Source organism: Elgaria multicarinata, chromosome 11 (assembly GCF_023053635.1).
Source record: "Elgaria multicarinata webbii isolate HBS135686 ecotype San Diego chromosome 11, rElgMul1.1.pri, whole genome shotgun sequence".
Taxonomy (NCBI): Eukaryota; Metazoa; Chordata; class Lepidosauria; order Squamata; family Anguidae; genus Elgaria; species Elgaria multicarinata.
The window spans coordinates 17,278,337-17,304,880 of NC_086181.1; the positions used below are offsets into that span (position 1 = coordinate 17,278,337).

The 26,544-nt window shown below is 49.1% G+C and overlaps 1 protein-coding gene across 4 annotated transcripts; it reads left to right on the forward strand.

Annotated features, from left to right (window-relative positions):
* The first annotated feature begins 159 nt into the window (after nt 1-159).
* MED25 (mediator complex subunit 25) lies at nt 160-26,411 on the forward strand. Of its 4 annotated transcripts, none has more exons than XM_063136494.1 (20): nt 160-258; nt 1,941-2,086; nt 4,007-4,052; nt 6,430-6,554; nt 8,418-8,516; nt 11,113-11,233; nt 14,533-14,689; nt 16,508-16,626; nt 16,720-16,813; nt 16,966-17,162; nt 17,330-17,455; nt 17,557-17,639; nt 18,693-18,750; nt 19,534-19,641; nt 21,431-21,604; nt 22,419-22,520; nt 22,694-22,771; nt 23,399-23,572; nt 25,116-25,323; nt 26,146-26,411. In XM_063136494.1, exons 2-20 carry the CDS (start codon nt 1,950-1,952, stop codon nt 26,253-26,255), a joined length of 2,316 nt encoding a protein of 771 aa, XP_062992564.1. In that variant the 5' UTR covers nt 160-258; nt 1,941-1,949; the 3' UTR covers nt 26,256-26,411. The 4 variants fall into 4 exon arrangements, with proteins under 4 accessions (XP_062992564.1, XP_062992560.1, XP_062992562.1 ...); XM_063136490.1 differs by having other exon boundaries at nt 181-258; nt 21,434-21,604; XM_063136492.1 differs by having other exon boundaries at nt 181-258; nt 17,560-17,639.
* Nucleotides 26,412-26,544: the final 133 nt, after the last annotated feature.

The window sequence follows — 26,544 nt, forward strand, 5'->3', positions numbered from 1 at the left end:
CGCCATTGCCATAGCAACGGACGTCCTTTGATGATTGGTTGCTTTCTTCTCTTTCCCCTCCCCCAATTTTGTGTGTGTTTCGCTTTCTCCCGTGACCGAAGAGGAAGAGGAATTGGAGGTTTCGTCAATCGTGGGGGGGGGGGGGGGGGGGGAGGAGAAGCGCGTCTACGCGCGTGCGTGCTGAGGAGAGGACCCGAAGGGGATCACTTCCGGTGGCTGTGGAGCAAGCGGGGCCGAGAAGCCGGATGTCAGCATCGGGTACGGGAATAGACGGGGGTCGGGCAGAGGGGGCGGAAGAGGGAGGGGAGTCAAAGCCTGCGAGCGGTATTTGGGGAGGGGGGAGGACAGAGGCCGAGGCCAGGCATGTCTCCTCTCCCTGCGTCCCCCTCTTACTTGATGCATCCCTTCATGGTTTCTGCCTCCCTTCCTGCAAATCCTCGTTCGAGACGGGTTGCTCCTTGATAAAGCCAAAGTAATGCATGATATATGGAGAAACGGGGAGGGTCGCTCCCCCCGACCCCGCTTTGCCTCTCTGTCATGAGTCGCTCCCCAGCTTTTGGAGAGTAGATTCAAGGTAACCTGGTGGGCAACCTGGTGCCTTCCAGATGTTTTGGGCTATGACTCCCAGAAAGCCCAGCCAGCATGGCCAATGGGCAGGAATGATGGGAGTTATGGTCCAGAACGTCGGGAGGGCGCCAGATTACCTACCCCTGAGGTAGACAAAAGGTAGTTGTTCTTCATAGAATCATAGAATAGCAGAGTTGGAAGGGGCCTACAAGGCCATCGAGTCCAACCCCCTGCTCAAGGCAGGAATCCACCCTAAAGCATACCTGACAGATGGTTGTCCAGCTGCCTCTGTGGGAGAGCCCACAACCTCCCTAGGTATTCACACGGTGCACAATTTATGTACAGGACTCATTGCCATAAGATGTTGATGATGGCCACTAGTCTAGATGACTTTTAAAAAAAGAAAGAAAAGCAGAGACAAACTCATAGGCATAGGTGACCTCATCAACTGGTGATAGGCACCATAGTTAAATGGCACTTCCATGTACAGTGTCAAGAGTGAATACATGTTGTGGTGTGCGTATGTGAGAGAACAATTGGTAAGCTGTTGTCTTCATGCCTTCCAAGGAGTATCTGGATGATCACCACGGGAAATAGATTGTAGGGCTAAATGGACTTTTCCTTTGACTCAGCAAGGCTTTTGTGTCCCCTCCACCAGGGGTGGGCAGAAGGTAGATTAGGAGCTGCTGGATGATTGGGTTTTGTTTCCCAATTAACTCAACAATAGCAGCTATATAAATGTTCCCCCCTCTAAATTAGTCTTCTGAAACAAAAGCAGCTAGACAGAGGGCTCCTATCGCTAACTATCAAAAGGCATTCTGCAACTTTTCCATCCTTCCTTCCTTAATTGTTTTTTTCTGTTAAGAAAAAAAGATGTAGTATGACGGATCACCCCATGCCTGTAAAGCTTTAGGAATGAGGCAGTGCGATGCACAATAAAAGCCTCGTCTGGAAACACCCAAATAACGCTTGGTAGAAAACCAGGAGTAATTTTTGTGTGTGAAAGTACCATGGTTCTCAAAACAAATGCCTGGGTTGCCTCAATCCAAAGTCTATGCCCCCTACTGCTATTTTGCATTTGGCTCTAATTAGTGGACAGTTGGGTGCATACTTGAAGTCTGTCCATTCCTGCCCTACACACCACTTTGTCCATACCTTACCTGCAGCTTAATTTCTGTTTGTCTTGCTTCTACCCCTGTTACTCTTTTCTCAGTCTCTTACCTCTCCCCTCTCATCTGTCTTGCTTGCTTGTCTAGTGTAGATAGTGACTTTTGACCAGACCCTTGTTAGTTCTGTGTTTTGATACGGAATAAATGCTAAATAGTCATTGATTGCCATATTGCCATTGTATATCCATGCTTCATCACGGATAGCTGGAGGAGATGGTGGTGTCAACGCTGGACATGCCTGCTCAGCCCATGGGGATGGTTGCTGATGTGGTCTTCGTCATTGAGGGCACTGCTAATCTCGGACCCTACTTTGAATCCTTGCGCAAGCATTACCTTCTTCCGGCCATTGAGTGAGTGTTCACATGGTCCCAGGATGCAACATTGGCTTTGTTGAAAGGAGATACTCATGAAGAAGGGAAGGCTGGAAAATGGTTCCTTTCTTGGGAAGGGCTGCAACTATTAACCTTAATTACTACTATTTTCTCACCATACTGACTTTAAAAAACCCTTATAATATGCAGATTTGTTTACAAGAGGCCCTCTTCTAATAACTCTGGTCCAATAGGCAAGACTAGTTATCCATTCTCTGGTAACATCTCGTATGGATTATTATTATTAATTTATTACATTTTTATACTGCCCAATAGCTGCAGCTCCATGGGCGGATTACTACAATGTGTTATAGGTGGGACTGTCTTTGAAAACAGTCCAGAAATTTCAGCTGATCCAAAATAGGGCAATGAGGTCGTTACCAGAATTTGGGTGATATGAACATATTACAACAGTGCTTTTTGATCCGCACTAACTTGTGGTCCATTTCTGTGACCAATTCAGAGTGCTGATAGTAACTTTTAAAGACCTAAACAGCCTTGGACTGGGTTACCTGAAGGATCGTCTCCACCGGCCCTAAGATAATTTTTAGAGGCCCGCCTCCAGGTACCCCCACCAGTTGAAGTGAGGGTAAAGAAGAGGGTCTTTTCAGTCATGGCACCCTAATTGTGGAATGCCCCTTCCCCCACAAAAACAGGCTTGTGTGGGACCTACATTGTGGTGTCTTTGGTGCCAGGTGAAGACCTTTTTGTTCTTGCAAGCATTTTGGTTCTTCAGTTTTTGTTGTCTTTAAATGTGGTGTGGTATCTTTAGATCTTTACACCGATGCTGGCTTTTGCTTTGTTTTATACTGTAGTTTTACAGAGTCTTATGTTATGTTTTATGATGTTGTATTTATGATTTTAATTGTTGTGACCTATCTAGAGAGCTTTTGACCATTGGGTGATATAGAAATGTAATGAATAAAATATTAGCAGATGTGAACCAGTCTCTTTCCATGTCTGCAAAGTGTGGCAGGGCATGGGATTAAAAACTAGGACTAGGGTGCCTCTCAGCATATGTTCAGCCCAGAAATTTATGATAAGTACGTAATCATAGATTCATAGAATCACAGAATAGTAGAGTTGGAAGGGGCCTATAAGGCCATCCAGTCCAACCCCCTGCTCAGTGCAGGAAGTTGTTTCGCACAAAAATCCATACATGACTTTCCTCCTAGTGTTTTTTCACTAATCTAGGTGGAGTAAGCTTTTTAATTGTCACTATTGTTAGACAACTGGGAATCAGAAACTTGTACAGATCTACTGAAAATCAACTAGATATTTTGCAGTATTTATTTACTGAATTTCTATAAATTCCAATCTACCCACCCCTGAGATAAAATAAGCCGTGTTCAATGCAGTGGGATTTTATGATTTTAAGTATGCATGATACTGCCGCCTACTTGGAAGTAAGTCTTACTGAAATCATTCATATTTGCTTCTATGTAAGAATGGATAGGATCAAGGTTTTTTCCCAGTTGAAGAAATAGTTGCAAGTACATAGAATAATTAACCTTCCAGTTTCCAAATAATGCTATATCAGGACATTTGAGAGAAATGTCCTGATATAGATTCTCTTGGGGAAGCAAGCTTGCAAATTAAACTAGCAGAAATAAGCTGACTTGGACATTTACAAGATCTAAATCAGGTGTAAAACATAATATAAAGGTCGCTGAGGTGTTTACAATTTATACTTGCCCCTGGGAAATGGGCAAGTGGTAAAACATGGTGAGTAACTAAATTGGAATAGTGATCATAAAAAATAATCCTGTGATTTCACAAGCTCTTTCTTGAGTGAGTAGTTTATGGTTACGTTTCATAATTCTTATTGGTGTGTTCAGTGTAAGACAATCTTTCCTCACTTTTGCCCGTTTGAAAGAGACTCTTCTCTTTTATTTCCAGATATTTTAATGGTGGACCCCCAGCTGAAACAGATTTTGGAGGAGATGTGAGTGTGTGAATGCACTTTTGAAGTTGTTTGTGAATGCAGAGAATTGAGTAGGCTCTGGGGAGCTCCTTATTTATTTATTTATTTATTTATTCAATTCATGCCCCGCCTTTTCACTAAGAAAATGGCACTCAGGGTGGCTAATTGGTGCCCTTCTCCTTGCACATGCATCCTTTCTATATTAACTTGAGGATAGCTAAAATTAATTTATGTTCATGAGGCCACAAATGTGTGTAAACAATGTACTTTTTTGTTTTTGTTTTCCTGAGCAAAATTGCCTTAGTGCTTTCCTACCCACCCATCCAAACAGGAAAGTTCATGGCTTGGAAAAATGGTGCAGGGGAACCAGGGGCTGGGGAGTAGCAAATGCAGTCTTGAGAACAATAGAAAAACCTGGGTTCAGTGCTCCAGAAGCCTGAATTCATGGGTTTTCCAGTTTTAATGTAATTATGTCCACTGTCATTTTGAATATGCAACCTCCGATTGGCTCAATCTGAGGTTACTTTCTGATGTGTGAACCGGGACACTGGGTTAATCGTAGGTTAAACAACCCACAGTTAACTTACAACTAGTTCTTAGGTTAACTGTGGGTTGTTTAACCCACGATTAAACCATAGTGTCCAGGTTCACATGTCATGAAGTAACCTCTGATCAGAGCTTGCATATTCCAAATGGTGGTGGCACATGCCAGAAACACAACCCATGCGTTTATTGTGGGTTTAATCAACCCATATTTGCTGCTGTTGTCTGAAGCAAAGAATGAAGAAGCGAAATTTCCTAGAATAAAAGCTTCTACTGCATAAAATTTGTTTCTAAACGGGTGTTAATTAGTTTTGTTTTTATCACATTGAGTGTGCTTTGATGTAACACTAAACCTCAGTTTAGCACTAAGGGAAGAAGCCTGGTTGAGCCTCAGGCTCATGCATTCCTCCCTTCTCACCTCTGGTGTAGCCATGAAGAGGAGATCAGAAACTTTGGCTTATATTTTCAGCTAACTGTTTGGGACTCATTATGTTTGAACCCAGGCAAACATTGGTTAGTATTAACTATGGTCTAAGGCAGCCTTTCTCAACCTGGGGCGCTCCAGATGTGTTGGACTACAACTCCCAGAATGCCCCAGCTGGGAGATGCAGTCCAACACATCTGGAGTGCCCCAGGTTGAGAACCACTGGTCTAAGGAAACAAGCCAGGATCATAAAACACTGTTTGAAATTGGCTTGTTTCCCTAAGCTAAACCATAGTTAAGACAAATCTCAGTTTGTGCAGGTTCAGACATAATGGATAACTCTGGTTAGTGAAAGGTTCCGAGCACCTTGCAGCCATGCCAATGGGGAAGAGGTGGCATGTGAGCCCTAAGGCTAATACACAAAACCTAAACCACAGTTTATTGTTAACAGTGTGGTATAGTGGCTAAAGTGTTGGACTGGGAGTCGGGAGATCCAGGTTCTAGTCCCCACTTGGCCATGGAAACCCACTGGGTGACTTTGGGCCAGTCACAGACTCTCAGCCCAACCTACCTCACAGGGGTGGTGTTGTGAGGATAAAATCGAGAGGAGGAGGATTATGTACACTGCCTTGGGTTCCTTGGAGGAAAAAAGGCAGGATATAAATGCAACAACAACAACAATAATAATAATAATAAAACATGTGAGCCATGCCACATGCCAGTGTTATCCCATTCTTCCTCCAAGGATCTCAACACAGTGATTTACATGGAGTTACCGTGTTTTAATTTTATAATGAACCTGGGTTGCAATAGCTGCATTCAGACAATCCTCCAAATCATAGTTCGAAGGATTGGGAACAAGTGTGGCGTTGTGCACTCTGTCCCCCACTCCCATCATGTGCATGCTCCGGTGCGTTCCTTCCTGGTTTGATCAATGCCTAGTTGTTGTTGCCTCCAAATGCAGCAAGCCCTTGGCTTGATAAAACCATATTTTGCCCACAAAGGCAAAGCATAATGAGATCAGATGTGAAAGTAATAGATGAATTCATGCGTGCAGACAAGGAAGAAAGGAATATGTGAGCACAGAGATCACTCCCAGTCCTTTGGAGGATCAACTGAAGTCTGCCACTGAGCTTAGATTCTACTTTCTCCAGTTTCGACAAAAGTATTCTTGGTGGATAAATAAAAACATATAGGAACTTAACTGATAACAAATTGCTCCTTACAAATATTTGCATGAGCATGTGCACACTACAGACAACTTGAAGGTACAGGCACAGCCCTGCTGTAGCAGAAGCCAAAATCACTGGTTCGTGACACATTCACACAGCCAAGCAGAAGCCCAGCCAAAGAGTCACCGTGCTGAAAATACCTGAGCCCAGAGCCAGTCTGCCTAACCAACTTCTGCCTCCCACCCCCCATCTCCTGCAGTATGGTGGCACCCAGTACAGCCTGGTGGTGTTCAATACGGTGGACTGCGCGCCCGAGTCATACGTGCAGTGCCATGCACCAACGAGCAGCGCTTACGAGTTTGTCACGTGGCTTGACAGCATTCAGTAAGTCTAAGAGAGCACATACTTAATTCTGCGCTCGAGATTATGTTTCAGTGTTGAAGCTTTTTGGCCCTGAGGGCCTCAAGTGATGCTGGCTCAGGAGCTGCACACCTGCGCATCTAAACACAGCTGCATATGTGCATCTACACACACACACACACACACACACTAGTGATTCTGATACAAATTGCTTTTTCCTTGTTACTAGCAGCAGCAGGGCAAGGGTGATTTGTATGAGGATCTCTGGGGGAAAGAATGGAGAGTACTTTCAACAGGACATCCAGAGTGTGTGTGTGTCAGTAAATGCCATTATTATTATTATTATTATTATTATTATTATTATTATTATTATTATTATTCTTACCCACCTCTCCATCTGGATCGAGGCAGGGAACAACAAGAAGTATATAATATATAAAACTGAATTAAAAACATAGTATACATTATTAAAACATCCTAAAAACATCCTGAAATTCCACTGGATAGGCCTGCCGGAAGAGATCAGTCTCGCTTTCTTAAATGCTAAAAGACTGTTAAGTTGACAAGTCTCCTCTGGCAGGCCATTCCACAGTTTGGGAGCAGCAGAAGAGAAGGTCCTCTGGGTGATACCTGTCAGCCTAATTTTGGCAAACTGAAATAGATTCTTCCCAGAGGACCTGAGTCTGCAGGGTGGATTGTACGGGAGAAGGCAGACTGTATGGTAGCATGCTACCGGTTGTCTACTCCTGGAGTAATGCTTTAGAATGGGAGAGGAATCCAGTGTCTTAGTTGTGACTTTTGGGGATCAGAAAATGTGTCTCAGTGGATTAGTATAGCAAATATGTAGGGGAAACAGGATGAAGTGATAACATACTGGTCCTGTTTGGTTGCTGTGAGCTTGGGTCCATGCCTTGCAGTTATCTTTCTCCTCTGCTTGCAAAGTGCTATGGCCAAAATTGATCCATGGGTAGACGATGGTTCGTTTGGCACAGGGGGTTGAACAGGATGGCCTTTGGGGGATTCATCCAGCCCAGTCAGTCTAAGGAGGACGGGAAGGGAAGGCTTCTAGGTTTTCTAGGGCTAAGACGGGGTGTGATGGGTTGTAGTGAGTGGGCTGGAAGCCAAGCTTTCTAGGTCCCTTGGATAGTATGCAAAAGTTAGGGTGGGTGGTGAAGCTCACCGCAGTGCTAGCCACAACATCCAGAAGATTGCATAGCTCAGTGGTAGAGCCCAAACTTTGCACGCATCTTCTAAGGTCCCAAGTTTAATCCCAGGCATTTCACATTAAAGGATCTTAAAAATCAGGGGTGGGAAAAACCTCTGCCTAAAATTTGGAGACCGTAAATGGACCAAAGCACTGACTCAGTACATCCACTTCATTCCTTCTCTGGGCTCTGTCTGATGCTTGAGAATGGGCTTGTTCAGACAACTATGTCTCATCTTAATAAACTGAGAGATGAACAAGCCTTTTGGCCACACTCGCAGCCTCGTTGCTCGTCCCTGGAGTGAGGAGAGGGGAAACAAACAAACCAGGAACTCTTCCTTTAATTGTAATTTTTTTGTTCGTAGAAAGCCCTTTCTTGTCCTTGTTAGTTTGTTTTTGGGTTTTTTGGTACGAATAACGGCTTTCGAATCGGCCAGTCTATGAAGTCAATTTCATACCATCCTTTTATATCCTGGCTCGTTCTGAATCTGTTAACCACAATTTCCCATTTAAGAAAAGACAGGGGACCTTCGCTAATGGAAGCTTTCCTGCTGCGTTCACTGCTGCCCCAAACAGGCCGTGTGTGCATGGCCGAGAGGCTTTGATAACCCTAATGCGGCCTGTGAAGCTGTTGGTTCCCAGCCCTGGCCCTTGGTCAATTTTTGTCTTCCTGATCTTCTCAGGTTCGTGGGTGGCGGCGGCGAGAGCTGCAGTCTCATCTCCGAAGGGCTCAGCACTGCTCTGCAACTCTTTGATGACTTCAAAAAGATGAGAGAGCAAATGTAAGTCTTACATCTTTAGAATTCGCCCGTTCTTATCGGTCTCTTCCGCCAAGACTCCCATTCATGCCTCGGTTATTTCCTGCTTGGACTATTGTAATCTCCTGTTGACTGGTCTTCCTTCTTCTCATCTTTCCCCATCGGTTTCCAGTCATCATTCTGCGGCGAAGATTATTTTTCTGGCTCGTCGTTTTGATCACGTCACCCCTCTTCTAAAATCCCTTCACTAGCTCCCTATCTCCTACTGGTAGGTGAAGAGAATTGGCACCAGTAAGGAGGTGGAAGAAAGAGGGATGAGTTCTGGTGCTGTGTGTAAATAAACAATGAACGTTTTATTTTTTGTAAGGATGTAAAAACGCTCGACGTTTCGGATTCAGAAGAATCCTTCCTCAGGAGCTGTAGTAAGAAAAAAGGACGGACAAGCTGCAAAACTGCAAACACAGTTCGCTTGATTAAGGAGCCTCAGCGTTTGTTGTGTGTCCTGCTATCAGAACTAACAAATTTTCTGGGTTGTGTGAGCTTCAATAAACAAACGCTGAGGCTTCTTAATCAAGCGAACTGTGTTTGCAGTTTTATTTATTTATTTATTGCATTTCTATACCGCCCAATAGCCGAAGCTCTCTGGGCGATTCACAAAAACTAAAAACATTCAAAGTATAAAGTATAATATAAAATACAATATAAAAGCTCAACCAGATAAAAACAGCAGCAATGCAAAATTACAAATTTAAAACGCCAAGTTAAAATTTATTTATAGACTGTTAAAATGCTGGGAGAATAAAAAGGTCTTCACCTGGCGTCTAAAAGCATATAATGTAGGTGCCAAGCGAGCCTCCTTAGGGAGCTCATTCCACAGCCAGGGTGCCACAGCAGAGAAGGCCCTCCTCCTGGTAGCCACCTGCCTCACTTCCTTTGGAGGAAGCTTGTCTGCAGCTTGTCCGTCCTTTTTTCTCATTACAGCTCCTGAGGAAGGGTTCTTCTGAATCCGAAACGTCAAGCGTTTTACATCGTTACAAAAATAAAAACGTTCATTGTTTATTTACACATAGCACCAGAGCTCGCCTCTCCTTCTTCCACCTCCCTATCTCCTACAGAATTCGATACAAGCTTCTCCTTTTGACTTTTAAAGCTTGCCATGGTCTGGCTCCTCCCTGTCTCTCGTCTCTTATTTCACCTTACTTTCCTGCTCGCACCCTTCGCTCTCATAACACTATGTCTCTTACTCACCCAAGAGTTTCTACCTCTCTCGCTCATCTTCGCCCGTTTTCGCTCACTGCCCCCTTCCCCTTCCATTCTCTTCCAGCGCACCTGCGAACCGCGACGTCGATCTCAGTTTTTAAATCTTACTTGAAAACGTTTCTTTTCTCGAAAGCTTATAATCCGTAGTGTGACGATACTAGTTTTTATTATTTGCTTTATTGTCCCCCACGCTGGTTGGCCTTTCCCCTCTCGGTTTGTTTGTTACTGTGATTTTAGAATGTAAGCCATATGGCAGGGTGTTTGGTATTCTGTTTTATTTTGTTCTGTACGGCACCTTGAAAATTGATGGCGCTATTTAAATAAATATTAATAATAATAAACTTGGGCAGGGTTGAAGGGTGGGCTGAATCTCAGGACTCCGTTGAGCGTCCATGAAGGTTCCCATCTGTTTTTAATATTAGCACATCCTCATGAGTCATGTTTAAAATTTTTGAAAAGTTTTATTTTGTTTTGTGGTTTCTGTGTGCCCGGAAATGTTTCACTGGAGGGGGAGAAACAGTGTGAGCTGAGTTTTGTTTTTTCTCATTTTTTTTAAAAAGAGCCTTTTACCATTTCCTTTGGAAAGTCATAATAAGATATGACAAAAATGGAAGCCTGCAGGGAGGCGGTGATCTGGGAGTGTCTGTGCCAGCTACTGGAACATTTTCTTGCATTTGTTTGTTTTTAAATAATGTTCTGTGCTCCCCAATTCACCAAGTGGCTCAAAGTTTCAGGCAGCGGGGGAGGGAAGTGTTTTTTTTTAAAAAAATATATGTCTGTGTAACTTCTAAAACACTCTGTCCCAGCACCTCTGCTCTAAACATAATTGGAGCTTCCCCTTCAGCCCCCTCTTGCAGCTGCTTTAAAGTAAAAAAACCCAAAGAAATGTCAGGATTGCATCCATTCATATTTATTTATTTATTTATTTAGAATATTTATATACCGCTCCCCATTGAAAAAATTTCGGAGCGGTGTGCAAGGTAAAATGAAAATAAAAACAGAATAAAACAGTTAAAACAAAATTTAAAAAGACGCAAAAAACAACAACACAGAAATCCAAGGCTGCATGTTAAAGAAAGGCTTCTTGGAATAAAGATGTTTTCAGGAGGCACCGAAAGGAGTACAAGGTTGGAGCCTGTCTGACCTCCAGAGGCAGGGAGTTCCACAGGAGGGGGGCCACCACGCTGAAGGCTCTTCCCCTGGTGGATATACATCTGCCATGCAGAAAGCTGGTCCAAGATAGGCCAAATGTGCCACAACAGCGCACTGCTGTTGAAACCTTACACCGGGTCCAAGCACAGCACGCTTGGCTATGTAGTTCTCCAGGGCTCCTCACCTATTCCTGTTCTCCCCCAAACAGAGGCCCCACGCACAAAGTTTGCATCCTGATCTGCAACTCCCCACCCTACCTGCTTCCAGCTGTGGAGAGCACCACATACTCTGGCTATACAACGGAGAACCTGGTGCAGAAGATTGGTGAGGTGAGTGGAAGACGCCTGGCGGCAACCTGGCTTTCTAATTTCTCTGGATTTATGGATGACGTATCGTGGGTTTAGAAAAGGAGTGGGCAGAAAGTAGAATCTCTGGGTGTTTTGGAGTTCAGCTCCCAGCGATCCTGACCATTGGCTGTACTGCCCTACCCCAGTCTTCCCAAACATCATCTACAGCCTTTTCCAACCTTGTGCCCTCCAGAATTCTGGGAGTTGTAGTCCCAACACACCTGGAGAGCATTTGTTTGGCAAGGCTGATCTACTAGGTTGGAACAGAGCGCAGCTTGGAGATGTATGGGAATCCTGACATGTAAGGCATGGGGTGAACTGGATCATTTAGAATTGAAGGTGCCATGAGGTAGGTGCTCTCCCCACTTGTCTGTCTCTGAGGGAATTCAAATGCCAAGTGAATTAGAGCAAGAACCATGTGTCCCTTGGGAAGGAAGTTGAAAAGAGGCATTGCAGACGTGTTGCTAGGCAATCCGTTGAAAGAACTGTGTGTCTGCTGCCCATCTGTTTCAACGCCTCTTCAAGAAGGCTGCCTCCTCCCCATCGTGTTGATCTTTTAAATCCGGCTAGGCCAGCCGGAGGCCCAGATCAAGCCCTATTAACCAGAGCCTAAGCTCTGTGACCTTAGTAGCTCACAAAGGAGAACCAATGTGTTCAGGTAGAGATATGTTTGGATAGCAGATCCATGGATAAATGTGTTTTTTTGAGATAGTGAAGCAATTCTACATATGCAGGCAGCTTAGGGGAGTCAGCCTAGAGATGAGTTCATGATGGCCAGTCATGTTCTCTGGATGGAGAGTTGAATGTCACCAGTCATCTCAAATTGCCTGACTTCCTGAATTTCATTTACCTCCCACTCAGTAAAAGAAAGTGTGGAAAGTCATGAGGTTTCAAAACATATTTGCATTTTCCATTGTGAACATTTTCTTAACCAAGAAATATTCACTATCAACCAAACTACCTTTGAAGGAACTTCCAGTTTCAGAGTTGAAACCAAACTATCTAGTTTAATAGCCCTGAGTTGCAGTTTGTTTTTCAACAGGCAATAATCTCTTATCTGTGCGAAGCAATCTCCAAGTTTGATTGAACAGTAGACTTAGTTAGAAAAATGAATTCTAATAAAACCTTTCATCAAGCAAAATCAGACAGATCTCGCCTTAGGATAGTCACATCAAAGAGTTGCTGCCCTTTTATATCAAATGTAACCCTGATACATTCCCATTTTTGTTTTTTTCACTGTCTGTTGCTCACCCAACAGAACTCGAATGTTAGGAAATCCACTAATTAGATTAGTCATATAATAGAGAAGCTTTCCCCAACTTGGGGCCCTCCGGATGTATTGGACCACAACTCCCATCAGCTCCAAGACAGGATTTGCAGTCTTAACACATCTGGAGGATGCAGGGTTGGGAAAGGTGTCCTTAGAGGCCTTGACCTTATACCTTGCAGTCATAATTTTATATATTAAGAGTAAGTATGTCACAGTGATTCCCATGGTGTGTCATTTTTGCCTGTTATAAAGAAGATTGCTGGTATTGCAATCTGCCCCTTAGCTTTTTTTATGGGTTGGTAGGTATGATTAGTTTTCATGACTTATTTCAGACTAAAGTTCACCCCAACCACTGCTCTGACTATTTTATTTCCGTTCAATGCCCAGTCCGGCATACAACACACAGAAAAACATATTTTATCTAGTGGTAATGAGACACAGAGAGAGAGAGAGTGTAAAAACATGGCTCACTGTTTCAGTCATAAAAACAAGACAATGGATTGAACTGTCTTGTGAGACTTGATTTTAATCTGTTAAACGTATATGGCCGCCCACTGCAAATATGCTCTGACCTGAGCTTACAGGTCAGGAAAGCAAAATAAAATGTTAAAACATGAGCAAAAGAACATAATTAAGAGCAACAAACATTAAAGATGCAGCATAAGCGCTTCCTTCTAATAGAGACAGCATTAAACAATTAGCTGCTTGAATTGAAAACCATACTAAAACTTCAAGAGTCCAAGGAGTCTTAAAAGGTCTGGCTAAATAAGAAGGTCTTCAACAGACCTGCAGAGGCCACCAGTGAGGGAGGAAGCAGCAGCCAGGCACCTCTCCACCGTGCCTGGGTCCAGCTCCAGCTGAGAGCCCCCTCCCTCCTGCTACCAACTGTCTCTGGAGAAGCCACCAGTGAGGGAGGAAGCAGCAGCCAGGCACCTCTCCACCGTGCCTGGGTCCAGCTCCAGCTGAGAGCCCCCTCCATCCTGCTACCAACTGTCTCTGCAGAGGCCACCGGTGAGGGAGGAAGCAGCACCCAGGCACCTCTCCACCGTGCCTGGGTGCAGCTCCAGCTGAGAGCCCCCCCTCCCTCCTGCTGTCAACTGTATCTGCTGAACTTTCCAACTAAGATTGTAGTGCCTGAATTTGCTTTCCTTTCCCCCCTCCTCCTCCCTCCCTCCCAATCCCCTTTCCTTTTGTGTCATGTCTTTTAGATTGTAAGCCTGTGGGCAGGGACTGTCAAGAAATACTTTTGTAAGCCGCCGTGAGGGCCTTTTTTGGCTGAATGGCGGCATAAAAATCCTTAAATAAATAAAACAAATAAATAAACAGACACCAAAAAGGAGGCACTAGATGAGCTGCAGCTGGGGTGCCACCGCAGAGAAGGCCCTGTCCTTAATAGCCTCACTTCCCTTGGTGGGGGAACACAGACTGTGGCCCCCCAAGAGGATGTTAGGGCTTGGGGAGGTGTCTATAGGAGAAGGTGATCCTTGTGGGATAATGGTGGCAGTCTTGGCCTTCCGCTGTGTTCCCCAGTGCAACCTTGCCGAGGTTCCTCCTCCCAACCTGGAATTGCTCCGGTTAAAGTAGCAGGAATGGGAGCGTGCACACTTGCATATTTGTGTGTTTGTTTTGATTTTATACATCATTTTTATATAGAAGACCAACGTACCTGGAGCGTGCACGGTTAGGAAAGGCTATGTATATCCTGCCTTCTTTCCATTGTGGAACTCCAGATCGCATACCTGGCGTTCCCCGTCGGTCTCCCATCCAAACGCTGACTGGACCCAGGCCAACTTAGCTTTAACAGGGCTGCTGCTTCACGTGCCCTCAGATCACAGCCTGGGTTTTGTGCTTGTTGCCAAAATGCTAGGAAAGAGCTAGACAGCATCAGCGATTGGGGGACGGGGATCTTTGGAGATTTGTCTTCCAGATCCTGCCCTGAGATCGCATGGGGCAAAGGGGTGGATGCGATATCCTCTCTGCTCACCTGCTCTGCCTTTATCTACCCCCCCAGCGTGGAATCCACTTCTCTATTATCTCCCCACGGAAGTTGCCAGCCCTGCGCATTCTCTTTGAGAAAGCCGTGACGGGGGGCATGTTGGAGACCCAGCTCAAGGACTACAGCCAGGACCCCCGGCATATGATCCTCATCCGTGGCATGGTGCTTCCAGGTAGGAGCTGACCTAGGAGTGAGCTGTTGGCTAGTGCTAGAAAGCATCTTCTTGGGTCTGTGCAAGCTGACCAGTCTGGCCTGGAAAGGGATGGACAGAGGAATGGGGAAGACTTTACATCCCACAAGGAGCAGGGTGGGTGGGTGGGTGGACAGTTTAAGAACGTAAGAGCCCTGCTGGATCAGACCCAGGGTCTATCTAGTCCATCACTCTGTTCACACAGTGGCCAACCAGCTGTTGACCAGGGATCCACAAAACAGGACACGGTGCAATACCACCCTCCCACCCATGTTCCCGAACAACTATTGTATACAGGATTACTGCCTAATACTGGAGGTTGCACTTAGCCATCAGGACTAGTAGCCATTGATAGCCTTCTCCTCCAGGAATTCATCCAACCCCCTTTTAGATCCATCCAAATTGATGGCCATCACCATATCTTGCAGTAGTGAATTCCACAGTTTAACTGTGCGCTGTGTGAAGAAGTTCTTCCTTTTATCTGCCCTGAATCTCCCACCAATCAACTTCATGGGATGACCCCTGGTTCTAGTATTATGGGACAGGGAGAAAAACGTCTCCCTATCCACATTCTCCACGCCGTGCATAATTTTATATGCCATCTCACCTCCCAAACCTGCCTGGCTTAAGCATTATGAATAGGCAACCTTTGATTCAAGAAAGTCTATTAACTACAGGGAGATGGTTGAAGGTCAGGCTCACTGGAATCGTGCTCTGGTCGAGGGGTCATTGGCTTAACTCCAGATGTAGTTTTACTCAGAGTAGAGCCATTGAAATAGATGGGACTTAAGTTAGTCATGACTAAGTCTGTTTTCCAGCAGGATCAAATTATTGACAAAGCAAGATGTATTTCATAATAATGCACAAGCACAGAAAAAAGCGTCAGTTATGACATTAGATTCAGAATTCATAGAATCATAGAATAGTAGAGTTGGAAGGGGCCTACAAGGCCACCAAGTCCAACCCCCTGCTCAGTGCAAGAATCCACCTTAAAGCATACCTGACAGTTGTCCAGCTGCCTCTTGAATGCCTCTAGTGTGAGAGAGACCACCACCTCCCCAGATCATTGGTTCCATTATCGTACTGCTCTAACAGTCAGGAAGTTTTTCCTGATGTCCAGCCGGAATCTGGCTTCCTGTAACTTGAGCCCATTATTCTGTGTCCTGCACTCTGGGATGATCAAGAAGAGGTCCTGACCCTTCTCTTTGTGACAACCTTTTAAGTATTTGAGGAGTGCTATCATGGATCTCCCGACTCCCATAACACTTTAGCCACTACGCCACACTGTTGTAGCCAGCAGAGCTATTCTTCCATCTTGCAATTCAAGGCGTAGCTTGCAGAGGTTCCCAGGTAGCCTCCCATGTAGGCCCTGACCCAGACCGGACTGGCTTAGCTTCAGCACGTGGACTGTATCACTTGCCCTCCGTTGGTTTTATTTATTTATTTTTAGTGGTTTTATGCTTTTCATTTCTAACGCATCACCTGCCTTGCCACTAGTATGCTCGCGGTGGCTAACCACATTGAGCATAAAGCAATTGCAGTAAATCTATACACAAACGATAGTAAAGATGAGATTTTCTTTACTATTTTAAAGATAGGAACTTTAATCGTCGAAGCTGCAGGGTTAGCTCCGCCATGTGCTGCAGGCCTTTGGTGTTCCTTGAATTTATTTTTGTGTCTGTATGAGTGAGAGAGAGAAACTGAGGGGATGGGGAACGTCCGCTTCCTGTTGGGGAGTCGGACCGCCGCCATCGCCACTCCACTGGTGACTTCTGCCATCTCCTGCTTCTCTCTCTGCAGTTGGAGGAGGAGCCGCCGCCAACTCCCTACAGCCCAAACAGGCCGTGCCGCCGCCCCAGCTGCCCACCGTGCCGCCCCAGCTCCCTGCCGCCCCGCCTTCGGTTTCTCAGCCCTACCAGGTACATCATGGGCCCCGGGAGGCGGGTGAGGGACGGGATGACCCCGACTCCCGCGGCTTGTGCCTTGCTCTGACCGTCGCTCTCTGGCTTTAGGTGACGCCGTCCCCAACTCTCACCGCTGCCCAGGCCGCCGCTCAGTCCGCCGTGGAGGCTGCCAAGAACCAGAAAGCCAGCCTGGGCACCCGCTGTGAGTCCTTGCCTGTTTCTCAGCCTTGGGGAGGGAAGAGGAGGCTCTGTAGGCTTAGACCGGGAGGAAGGGATGTTGAAGAGGTGCTAGAGGAGCGTGTGTGAAGAATGGCAGGTTCCATGACCCCCTTGCCTTCTCTCCCCTCTCCGCAGTCACCCCCTTGGGCCACATGCAGAACGCCTTCAGCCAAGCTCCCACGCAGACGCTCCCGGCGGGCTCCGTCCCAGCCCTGCCTCAAAAGCTCCCCGCCTCCTCTCAGTCCAGCCTGGTCTCCACGGTAACCACAGGATCCAGCCTGCTGGTCCAGCCGCCCGTGCAGCCTCCGCCGCAGTCCGGTGCCTCGGCCATGGTACATGTGAGGCCCCGGCAGCTGGGGAGGGGAGGGGAAGGGATGCGTGCACAGAATCCTCCTGATCGAGGGCTGATCGCTCGTTTTTCCGTCTCTGAAGTGGCTGACCCACAAGTGCCCGTTGCCCATCTCTCCCTCTCCTTTTCCTCCTTCCTCCCCGCCCCCAGCAGTCCACTGGCGTGCCTTCCGGCGGTATGAACGTGACCCAGCCGACGCAGGCCCAGCTGGGCGCCACCCAGCAGTCGGTCACAAACAAGGTGATGGCGTGGAGCGGCGTGCTGGAGTGGCAGGAGGTGAGCGACGAATCGTGGAGGAGGAGGAGGGGCGAGCTGGGGAAAAGGCGAACCCTCCCCCTGGCCTGTTTTGACGGTCTGCCCCATCCCTCTTTCCCCAGAAGCCCAAGCCAGCTTCTGTGGATTCCAACAAGCTGACGCGTTCCCTGCCCTGCCAAGTGTACGTCAATCAAGGAGAGAACCTGTGAGTGTCGGTCTGCGCCGCCCAGGGGAGGGGAGCGTGGCGGCACTGTGGGCGGAGGCAGGCGTGGGGGAGCTGGGGGGCGCGAAGCCAAGCTGGCGTTCTGGAGTTAGCGGAAATGGGCAGAGTGTTGGGGACGGCAGGTAAGCGAGGAAAGGGTCATCCCCAGCCATGCAGAGGATGGGGGGGGCTTCCGATCCTGGCTCAGCAATGTCCTTGCTGTAGGCTTAGGGCAGGAGTGTGTGTGGTGGTGGGGCTTTCTTTCAAGCTAAGGGCTGAATTCAGTTTCAGAGTAGCTCTCGGGGGCTTCGTCCCAGTGTTGGGCAGGGCGGAAGGCCAAAGGAGGAAGCCAAAGCCACAAAAATAGAGCTTGCTGCTCTTATTGCCAGTAACTAAGCCTTGGAATAGGCAGTTGAACCTTTTAGAATGGGGGGAAAACAGCACAAACCTTGGGAAACCACCAAACCATTGGTGTTTGGTGGTAAGGGGACGGGGCCATCTGTGGAACCTCAGAGGGCCAGTTTTGGCCCTGGGCCTGAGGTTCCCCACCCTTGGTTGAGGAGGTGGGGATGTGGAAAGGATCTAGGGCCAGGACAAGGTTCCCCTGTCTGTTGAGGTCGAAAAGAATAGGAAGCTCCCTGATTTGGGGAAACTGAATGGGGCGAGGGTGGGCTGTCGCCTGAGGCGGATGAGGAGCTAGAAAGCCTCAAAACCAGGGATGGGGAACCTGTGGCTCTCTAGGTGGTTCTGGACTCCAACTCCCATCAGCCTCAGCCAACATGGCCAATGGTCAGGGATGATAGGCGTTGTAACCCAGCAACTCCTGGAGGGCCACAGGTTCCCCATCCCCACCCCGGCTCTAAATCTTGGGAGCTGCCGGAGCGAGAGCCCATCATTCTTGAGAAATTAGATCTAGTTTTGAGGGGTGCTGGGAGTTGAGGACTGTTGGCTACTGGGAGTTGCAGTCCAACACGTCTGGAGGGCACCGTGTCGGGGAAGGCCGATGCAATCGAAGAGGAACGAGCAGCTGACTTGCCTCTCCTTGTTCCATTCCAGGAAGGCCGAGCAGTGGCCCCAGAAGCTCATCATGCAGCTGATCCCCCAGCAGCTCTTGGTAAGGGAAGGGAAGGGGCCTACGGGGCGGCTGTGGGCGGAGCCTGGCCTAGCGCCAGACCCTCTCCCCTCTCCCAGCCTGGAGATGCTTTTGGCCTGTGACTCCCATCCTTCCCAAGCCAGCGTGACCAAGGCTTGAGTAGGATGAGAACCGTACTCCACCAGCATCTGCGGACCCAGAAAGGCCCCAGGGAGGACCATTAGATAGCGCACTGGGTCTGGCTTCGAATCAGCAGTAAAGTGGGGTAGTGGAATGGCCCTGCCACGTAAGACTGTGGGCAACGCGGTCAGGGGAAGCCACTCACGTGACGCCGAAAGCCGTGGGAAAGGGTATCTGGAGCTGTGGGACCGCTGCTGATTTCCACAATTTGCATAGGAGCCTGTCAGGTCAGGGGTCGCACTACAGGCAGCAGGCAGGTGGGTGTCCTTGGAGAGAGAAGCACGTTGGAGCTTTTGCAGGTTTCAGCAGATGTGCTGAATCTTTTATTTGGCTGTGCTCAGCTGTCAGAGGCTGGAACTTCTGTGCCCTGAGCAGGCCTTTCTTCCCCACGCCTTCCTGCATCAGAAATTAGTCCGTCCCTCTAAAGGAGTACGAGTCCTCCTTAGATATTCCTTGCAGTGCGTATGGTCGGGTGAGCCGTGCCTCTTCAGATGTGCTTTTGGCCGCTCCGTGTTCCCCGGGAAGCTGCGCCTTGATTCTTTCCCCCTTCTCTACGGCCGCACCGGCACGGCTTGTACACGAGCTGAGGCTCCGGCTGGACTAACCTCCGTCTCTCCCTTGCAGACGACTCTGGGCCACCTGTTTCGCAACTCCCGCATGGTACAGTTCCACTTCACCAACAAGGATCTGGAATCGCTGAAGGGGCTCTACCGGATCATGGGCAATGGATTTGTAAGGCACTACAGGTGGTGGAGGTGGGGGGGGTTGAGGTGTCCCAATGGATGTGGAGGAGGCAGTGTCTCCCCTCCCTGTGGGCTAGTCACGATGGACAAGTCAGATCAGTCCACCGTTAAAGTTATCAGAACCCATCCATCCCTCTCATGTTATAAATCACCCTTCCCCCATTTGGTGGCCTACAGATGTTTTGGACTTCAGCTCCCATCAGCCCTTGCAGGCCTTGTTAATGGTCAGGAATGCTGGGAGCTGTAGACCAGAACCTGATGGCCACCAAGTTGGCAAAGTCTGATATATACACTGTTAGGATTTTTTGAACATCCATATGGGTGGTGGCAGCCGCAGGTGGATTTTATTTATTTATTTATTTATTTATTTATTACATTTTTATACCGCCCAATAGCCGAAGCTCTCTGGGCGGTTCACAAAAATTAAAATCATCATAAAACAACCAACAAGTTAAAAATACAAATACAAAATACAATATAAAAAGCACAACCAGGATAAAACCAAGCAGCAAAATTGATATAAGGTTAAAATACAGAGTTAAAACAGTATAATTTAAATTTAAGTTAAAATTAAGTGTTAAAATACTGAGTGAATAAAAAGGTCTTCAGCTGGCGACGAAAGGAGTACAGTGTAGGCGCCAGGCGGACCTCTCTGGGGAGCTCATTCCACAACCGGGGTGCCACAGCGGAGAAAGCCCTCCTCCTAGTAGCCACCTGCCTCACTTCCTTTGGCAGGGGCTCATGGAGAAGGGCCCCTGTAGATGATCTTAAGGTCCGGGTAGGTACATATGGGAGGAGGCGTTCCTTCAAATAACCTGGCCCCAAACCGTTTAGGGCTTTAAATGTCAATACTAGCACTTTGAATCGGGCCCGGACCTGGACTGGCAGCCAATGAAGTTGTAAAAGGACTGGCGTAATGTGATCTCGCCAGCCGGTCCCTGTTAGTAAACGGGCTGCCCTGTTTTGTACCAGCTGAAGCTTCCGGACCGTTTTCAAAGGCAGCCCCACGTATAACGCATTGCAGTAATCCAAACGAGAGGTTATCAGAGCATGGATAACTGTAGCTAGGCTATCAGATTTTGATGACGAAAATGTCTGGGATCAGGAATGGGGGTACCTCTGGTCCACGGAGGTCCCCCATCTGGCCTTTGGAGAGTTGGGTCCCCTCCGCAGGCCCTCCCCGCAAATGGGTGATAAGAAGGGGCTTCCCCTGGGGGAGCGTTGCTCTAAGTGTGGAGCGCTTGGCCAAGGGGGTGCAGGAGCTCCTGCAAGCGTCAGCCGGATCCTTTCCTTTTGCCTCTTGCCCACAGCCCCACTCAGGTTGCCACACAAGGGCTGTGCTTGACTTGGCTGCGGCTTGGCAGAACAGATCCTCCCAAGTGCCATCCAAGTCCCTTTTTTCCCCATGCGGAGGGAGGCCCAGAGCGCCATGCCTCCCTCTGCACGGAGAAACTCTAAATGAGCAGGGGGGCGCACGACGCTGAGGAGGGCTTCGCGGCCAGGGAGCTTCTCGCTTGACATCAGCGGCTGGACCCAAAGCACTCCCCCCTCTCCTCTCTCAGATGCTTTGCAGGATTTCCTGCCCAGAGGGGTGGGATTGTTCAGTTGGGGCTGGTGACTCTTGCCCTCGTAGGGGGGACCTTCCCTTCATAGGTGAAGCTTCTGAGGCGCAGGGGTCAGAGCCTTCTTACTGCTCTCGGAGGAAGAGAGGAGGAAAGTTCCTCAGTCCCCGCCAGGGCAGGTTCTTTAGCAGATGTGCCTCTTTCCTGTCATACGAGCAGGCGGGCTGTGTTCACTTCCCTCACACGACCCCCTGTGAGGTGCGGGTGCTGATGCTGCTGTATTCCTCCAAGAAGAAGATCTTCATGGGGCTCATTCCCTACGACCAGAGCGGCTTCGTCAACGGCATCCGGCAGGTCATCACCAACCACAAGCAAGTCCAGCAGCAAAAGGTCAGTGGCTGCTCCCCCAAAAGGCACCGTCCTCTTCCGCCACCCCCTTCCCGCACCAGGTATATGCGGGGGGACGGGGACGGGCCCCCTTCCACCAGGCCCCTTGGATCTCCCTGGGTTGAGACCTCTCACTCTCTCCTGCTTCGAAATGTACCGCTGCCCGCCTGTCGTTGGCTGCCATAGCAAAAATGCTACCGCCGTCCCCCAGAATCACCCACCCCACCTCGCGCTTCTGCTAGCAGAGTTTTGCATGTTGGTGTCTGACCCGTGAATCCCCCTGGGGAGGAGGAAGCCTTCAGATGGGAAGATGGGAAATAGCCCGTGGGCCCGACAGGAATAACTCCCAGCTGCCCTTGACATACCCGTCGTGGGGTTCTTGGGTTGGCTGATGAACTGGAGCTCTGCAGGCGATTCTTCATACTGGATTGCGCCTTGGATTTACGTCCTGATCCAGCCTCTTGTCCATTTCTTTATTTGTGCCTCTGCCTGCACGTGTGCTCTTAGACCAGGGATAGGCGATCTATCATCCAGAGGTTTTGGATGGCAGCTCCCATAAACCCAAGCCACCATGGCCAATGGCCTGGGATTATGGGAGTTAAGGCCTATAACATCTGGAAAGCACTAAGTTGCCTACGCCTGACTTGTACTAATCTTTGCCTCCATTCACATTTAGTGATGGAAAGGCAGGAGCTGATTCGAACTGAAGCCTTCAGATGGTCCCTTCTCCTGGCATGAAATCTCCCCCCGCCCCATTGGTTCCCATTGGCCCCTCTCCGTGTGCGCTTACATCTCCTGTGTCTCCCTCTCTTTACAGCAGATGGGGGGGTCCCAGCCCTTGGGGTCCGCGCCCAACTCCCAGCCCTTCCTAACAAAGCAGCCTGGCGCTTTGCCAGTGACGCAGGGGGTCCAGCAACAGGTAGGAAAGTGAATGAGATGAGCTTTTGCCTTGGTCCCTTTGCGGAGAGCAGCTACACAAGAGGGGGGGGGCGCTACTTATTGCCTGTTTGAGCCATCAGTCCCCCTGTCTCATTGGCCACCACACCTCCTGGCCAGATGCACGCGCACACCCACACCCTAATCTTCTTGCAGATGGGTAGCCAGCAGGTGAGCCCCGGCATGCCTCAGGTGGGGATCATGGAAGAACAGCAACGGCAGCAACAGGGGCTGGTGAGTCTCTCGCGGAGGTAGGAGCCTGTTGCGTTGGTTGGGAGTGCGGGCTCATCCCATCCCAGGAGTCCTCTGCTTCCTGCCGCTCGGCCTCATCGGCCCCGAGGAGTCGGGTTCTAGACCCAGAAGGGAGATGTCAGTTCAGAGGATTCACCCAGCCGTCTAATTGCTTAACTGAATGTAGTGCTTGTATTGGAAGTCGCGTGACTCTTGCAGCAATATTTAGACCTTGCTTTTCAGGGCTGCCCTCATTTCCTCACCCAGTCCAAGTGCAGAGGCAGGCTGGGTGGCTGTGGGGGCACTTAAGATCCCAAGTTTCTTTTGCTTAAAAAAAGCTTTCTCTCAGCCTGTCTTGCCCTCCCCCAGGGCCTCCTAAAACCCTTTAGTAATCCAGCCAGTGCAGAGGTCCTGCAAATACTCACCTAGTCGTGCTGGAGAGCAGTTTCGTTCCCCCCCTCCCAGCCCCACTCGGAGTTTAGCACAACCTTCGGTGACAGCTCCCTTTTTGTGGCTTGATCTCTTTTGCGCGTGTCTCTTGTTTGCCACACCTTTGGTTTTACTGGGAGGATGGACAGTGCTAAGCGACCTCCAGCGAGTGGGATAATATTTCAATTTTATTTTTCGCAGTTGCAACTCCGAGTACAGCAGCCTCAGACAGCCGCCCCACCCACCAGCCAACCCCCACAAGCGTCAGGCCCCCCACAGTCTGGGCCACAGGCCACCCAAGGGGGTACTATGCTCCGGCCCCAAAACCCAGGAGCCAATCCTCAGCTCCGAAGCCTCCTCCTGAGCCAGCAGCCGGTAAGCGCCATCCGCCTCCTTTCCGCTTTGCCAAGGACCTAGTCCTTATTTGGAACTGTGCAAGCATTAACCCCTGCTAAGAGATGGGACCTTGTTTGGGGGTGAGAGGTTCTGTCAGTGACTCTTGCGGAAGGCAGGATATCCCATAATCCTCTCCTTCCTCGGATGTGCCAGGCCCTTGGTGAGGAGTGACCTCTTCTCCCTCATCCGAGGGAGCGTGTCAGGGAGATGGCAGCTCCTCCCGGTCGTCTCCTGAGGGACGGCTTTATCCGGGGATGTCAAACATCTTCCAGCTCCAGGGACAAATTCAGTTTTGGAATAAAGGGCCACATTGCAGTGGTCGGCGTGCCCAAAGGCAAAATGGGATGAGGGCCAAGGGGCAGAGCCAAACTACCAAAGATACCTCCCTGTTTTAACTTAATGATCTTACTGCAAGTAATTAAACTGCAGGAGAGGCATTTCAACGTTTTAGAATGGGGCTGGGTAAGGAACGTGTAAAAGCTGGGAACCACCAAGCAATCCACGGCTGTGTCAAAAGGGGTGGGGCCAGAGGAAGGGGGTGGGGCTGGGAGAACCCAGGTGGGCCTGAAGTTCTGCACCCTCGTGGGCCTGAAGTTCTGCACCCGTGCTTTATCCCCCTTTTAGCGGAGGCCAATCCATCCCTCACCCCTTTCCTATCAGGTTCTGTCTGGTCTTTTTCAGGAGAACAGGGCATATTGAGAGCTCTAGTGGGATCTCCAGCTTTTGATGTTCCTTTGATTTATATTCCACCCTTTTCCATGATGGTCCCTCCTCATGACAATGAGAGTGATCTGGGATCCAGAGCTTCCAGTGAGTCGGGAGAGGTGCTTCCACACACCGGCCACGTTCGTCATGTGGGTGGAAGGGGGGAAGTTGCGTTCTGTTGGGGAGGGAGGATAGGGGGTGGCCCTTTGTGAGCCACCCAGGGCAGAGATTGGCACCCAGAAGGTAGGACACCAGCCAAGTTGAGAGAGAGAGTCTTAATTTAGAAAGACAGCAGGGTAATTGGACCTGCTGGCGGCGTATAAAATCACGTGTGGTGTGGAGGAAATGATCTCCCTCTCTCATAAGACTAGAACCCGAGGGCATCCAATGAATCTGAACAGTGGGAGATTCAGGAGAGACGAAAGGAAGAACTTCTTCAACCGGCGCGTAAATACATTTGGGAATTCACTGCACACAGATGTAGTAACGGCCACCAACTTGGACAGCTTAAAAGGGAATCGACACATTCCTAGAGGATAAGGCCATCAGTGGCTACTTGTCACGATGGCTATCTCTGTATACCAGTTTCTGGGGGACTTGAGCAGGAAGGTGCTGCTGCAGTCATGTCCTGCTTGTCGGCTTCCTGTTTGGCCACTCCGGCAAAGAGGACGTTGGACCAGAGAGGCTTCTGGTCCGATCCAGCAGGACTCCTCTTATGGGATGACTGGCCTGTTTGGTGATCCCTCCCTCCTTCCACTGCCAGTGGATTCTCAGGTCCTCACCTCCTGCCCCTTCCCTCTTCCTCTCCCCTGTGCAGCCCCAGCCCGGCGTTCCTCAGTCCCAGCAGCCCCTCCACCACCTCCAGCAAGGCTCTCCAGGCATGTTGCCGCACCAGCCCATGGGGCAGGCTCTGGGGCATCAGCCTCCTGGGCAGCAGCAGCTCCAGCTCTCCAGCCAGCCCCTCATGCACCAAGCCCCCGGACAACAGTGGCCGGCCCAGATGGCCCCTCGGGCACCGTTGCAAGGTACAGCGGGGCTATGTTCATGCTAAAAAAGCATCTGAGAGCCGGGAAAGGATCTTTGTTATAAAACCAGGGCAGGGAACCCTTTTTTCTATCGAGAACTATTGACTTTCTGAGCACGGGGGGGGTGGGGGGTGGAGGCGGGGGCAGGAATCAATGGGCAGAGACACACACACACAAGCAGTTAATGAATTCATTGTATTATGGATTCCTAATTGTATTCGCAGGAACAGTATCCTGACTGTTCCTGGAGAGGGGAGGCAAGCGAAGAGATACACCTGCTCTTTTGATCAGGAAAATTAAAAGGTTTTCCACATTCTTTAAGGGAGCAGGTCAGGGGCACTGAACCTCTTTAAGCCCAAGGGTCATATTCAATTTCAGAGAAGGTTATGAGGGCTGCATTTCAGGTGTGGGCGAGGGGCGTCCAAGGCAAATGGGTCGGGGCCCAAATGCCCCAAAAGATACCAGCTTGTTGTAGCTTAAAGCATTTACTTCCAGTAACTAAGCCTTAGGAGAGGCATTTCAGCCTTTTAGAATGGGGAGGGAATGTGCAAATGTCAGGACACTCAAAACGATCGGCGCAAATGTCAGCAAAGCATCAAAAAAGCAGCATGGCCCTCTGGGGAATCCTGGAGGGTCAGATTTGACCTGCGGGCCTGAGGTTCAACACCCCTGGAATAGTTGAAGTGTTCCTGGAAATGCTCCAGGGTGAAATTAAACACAGGGACACATTTGGCCCCATTCCCAAAGTTGCCATCCCAGAAATGCACCTTCTCATTCCTACCGGCTGTGTCTCTTCCTCTACCCCACTGTACCTCCTGCCAGGTCAAATGCTGATGAACACTGGTCCCCGGGGCCCTGTATCTCAGCCAGGCCTGCAGCAGGTTCCAGCCCCCAGCATCATGGAGGACGACATCCTCAGGGACCTCATCTGATGGCGGAGGAGAGCCCTGCTCCCGTCTCAACCAGGGCTGGAATTGCTTCTGTGCTCTGGAGCTGCTTCCCTCCTGGAGAATGTTACCGTTCCTTTCTCTTGTGCGTAATTCCCCCCCCCCCCCCAAATGTATTAATAAATGTTATCCTCTTCCCTTCGTGTCTTGGTTTTTTCTGAGAGTGGTTCCTGCCCCACGGAGACCATGCTAGCAACTCTGCCTGTCCCTACCTCCATCCGCTGCCATTTCAGAAATACCGCTTGGCTCTGCCACACCTGACACAACTTGGGAG

Bases quoted from the DNA above. Each gene is read 5' to 3' on its own strand.
- MED25 (XM_063136494.1), top strand. From the start codon at position 1,950: ATGGTGGTGTCAACGCTGGACATGCCTGCTCAGCCCATGGGGATGGTT. The intron at 17,640-18,692 runs GTGAGTGTCGGT...GTTCCATTCCAG, and splicing joins GTCAATCAAGGAGAGAACCT to GAAGGCCGAGCAGTGGCCCC. The intron at 25,324-26,145 runs GTACAGCGGGGC...ACCTCCTGCCAG, and splicing joins CCCTCGGGCACCGTTGCAAG to GTCAAATGCTGATGAACACT.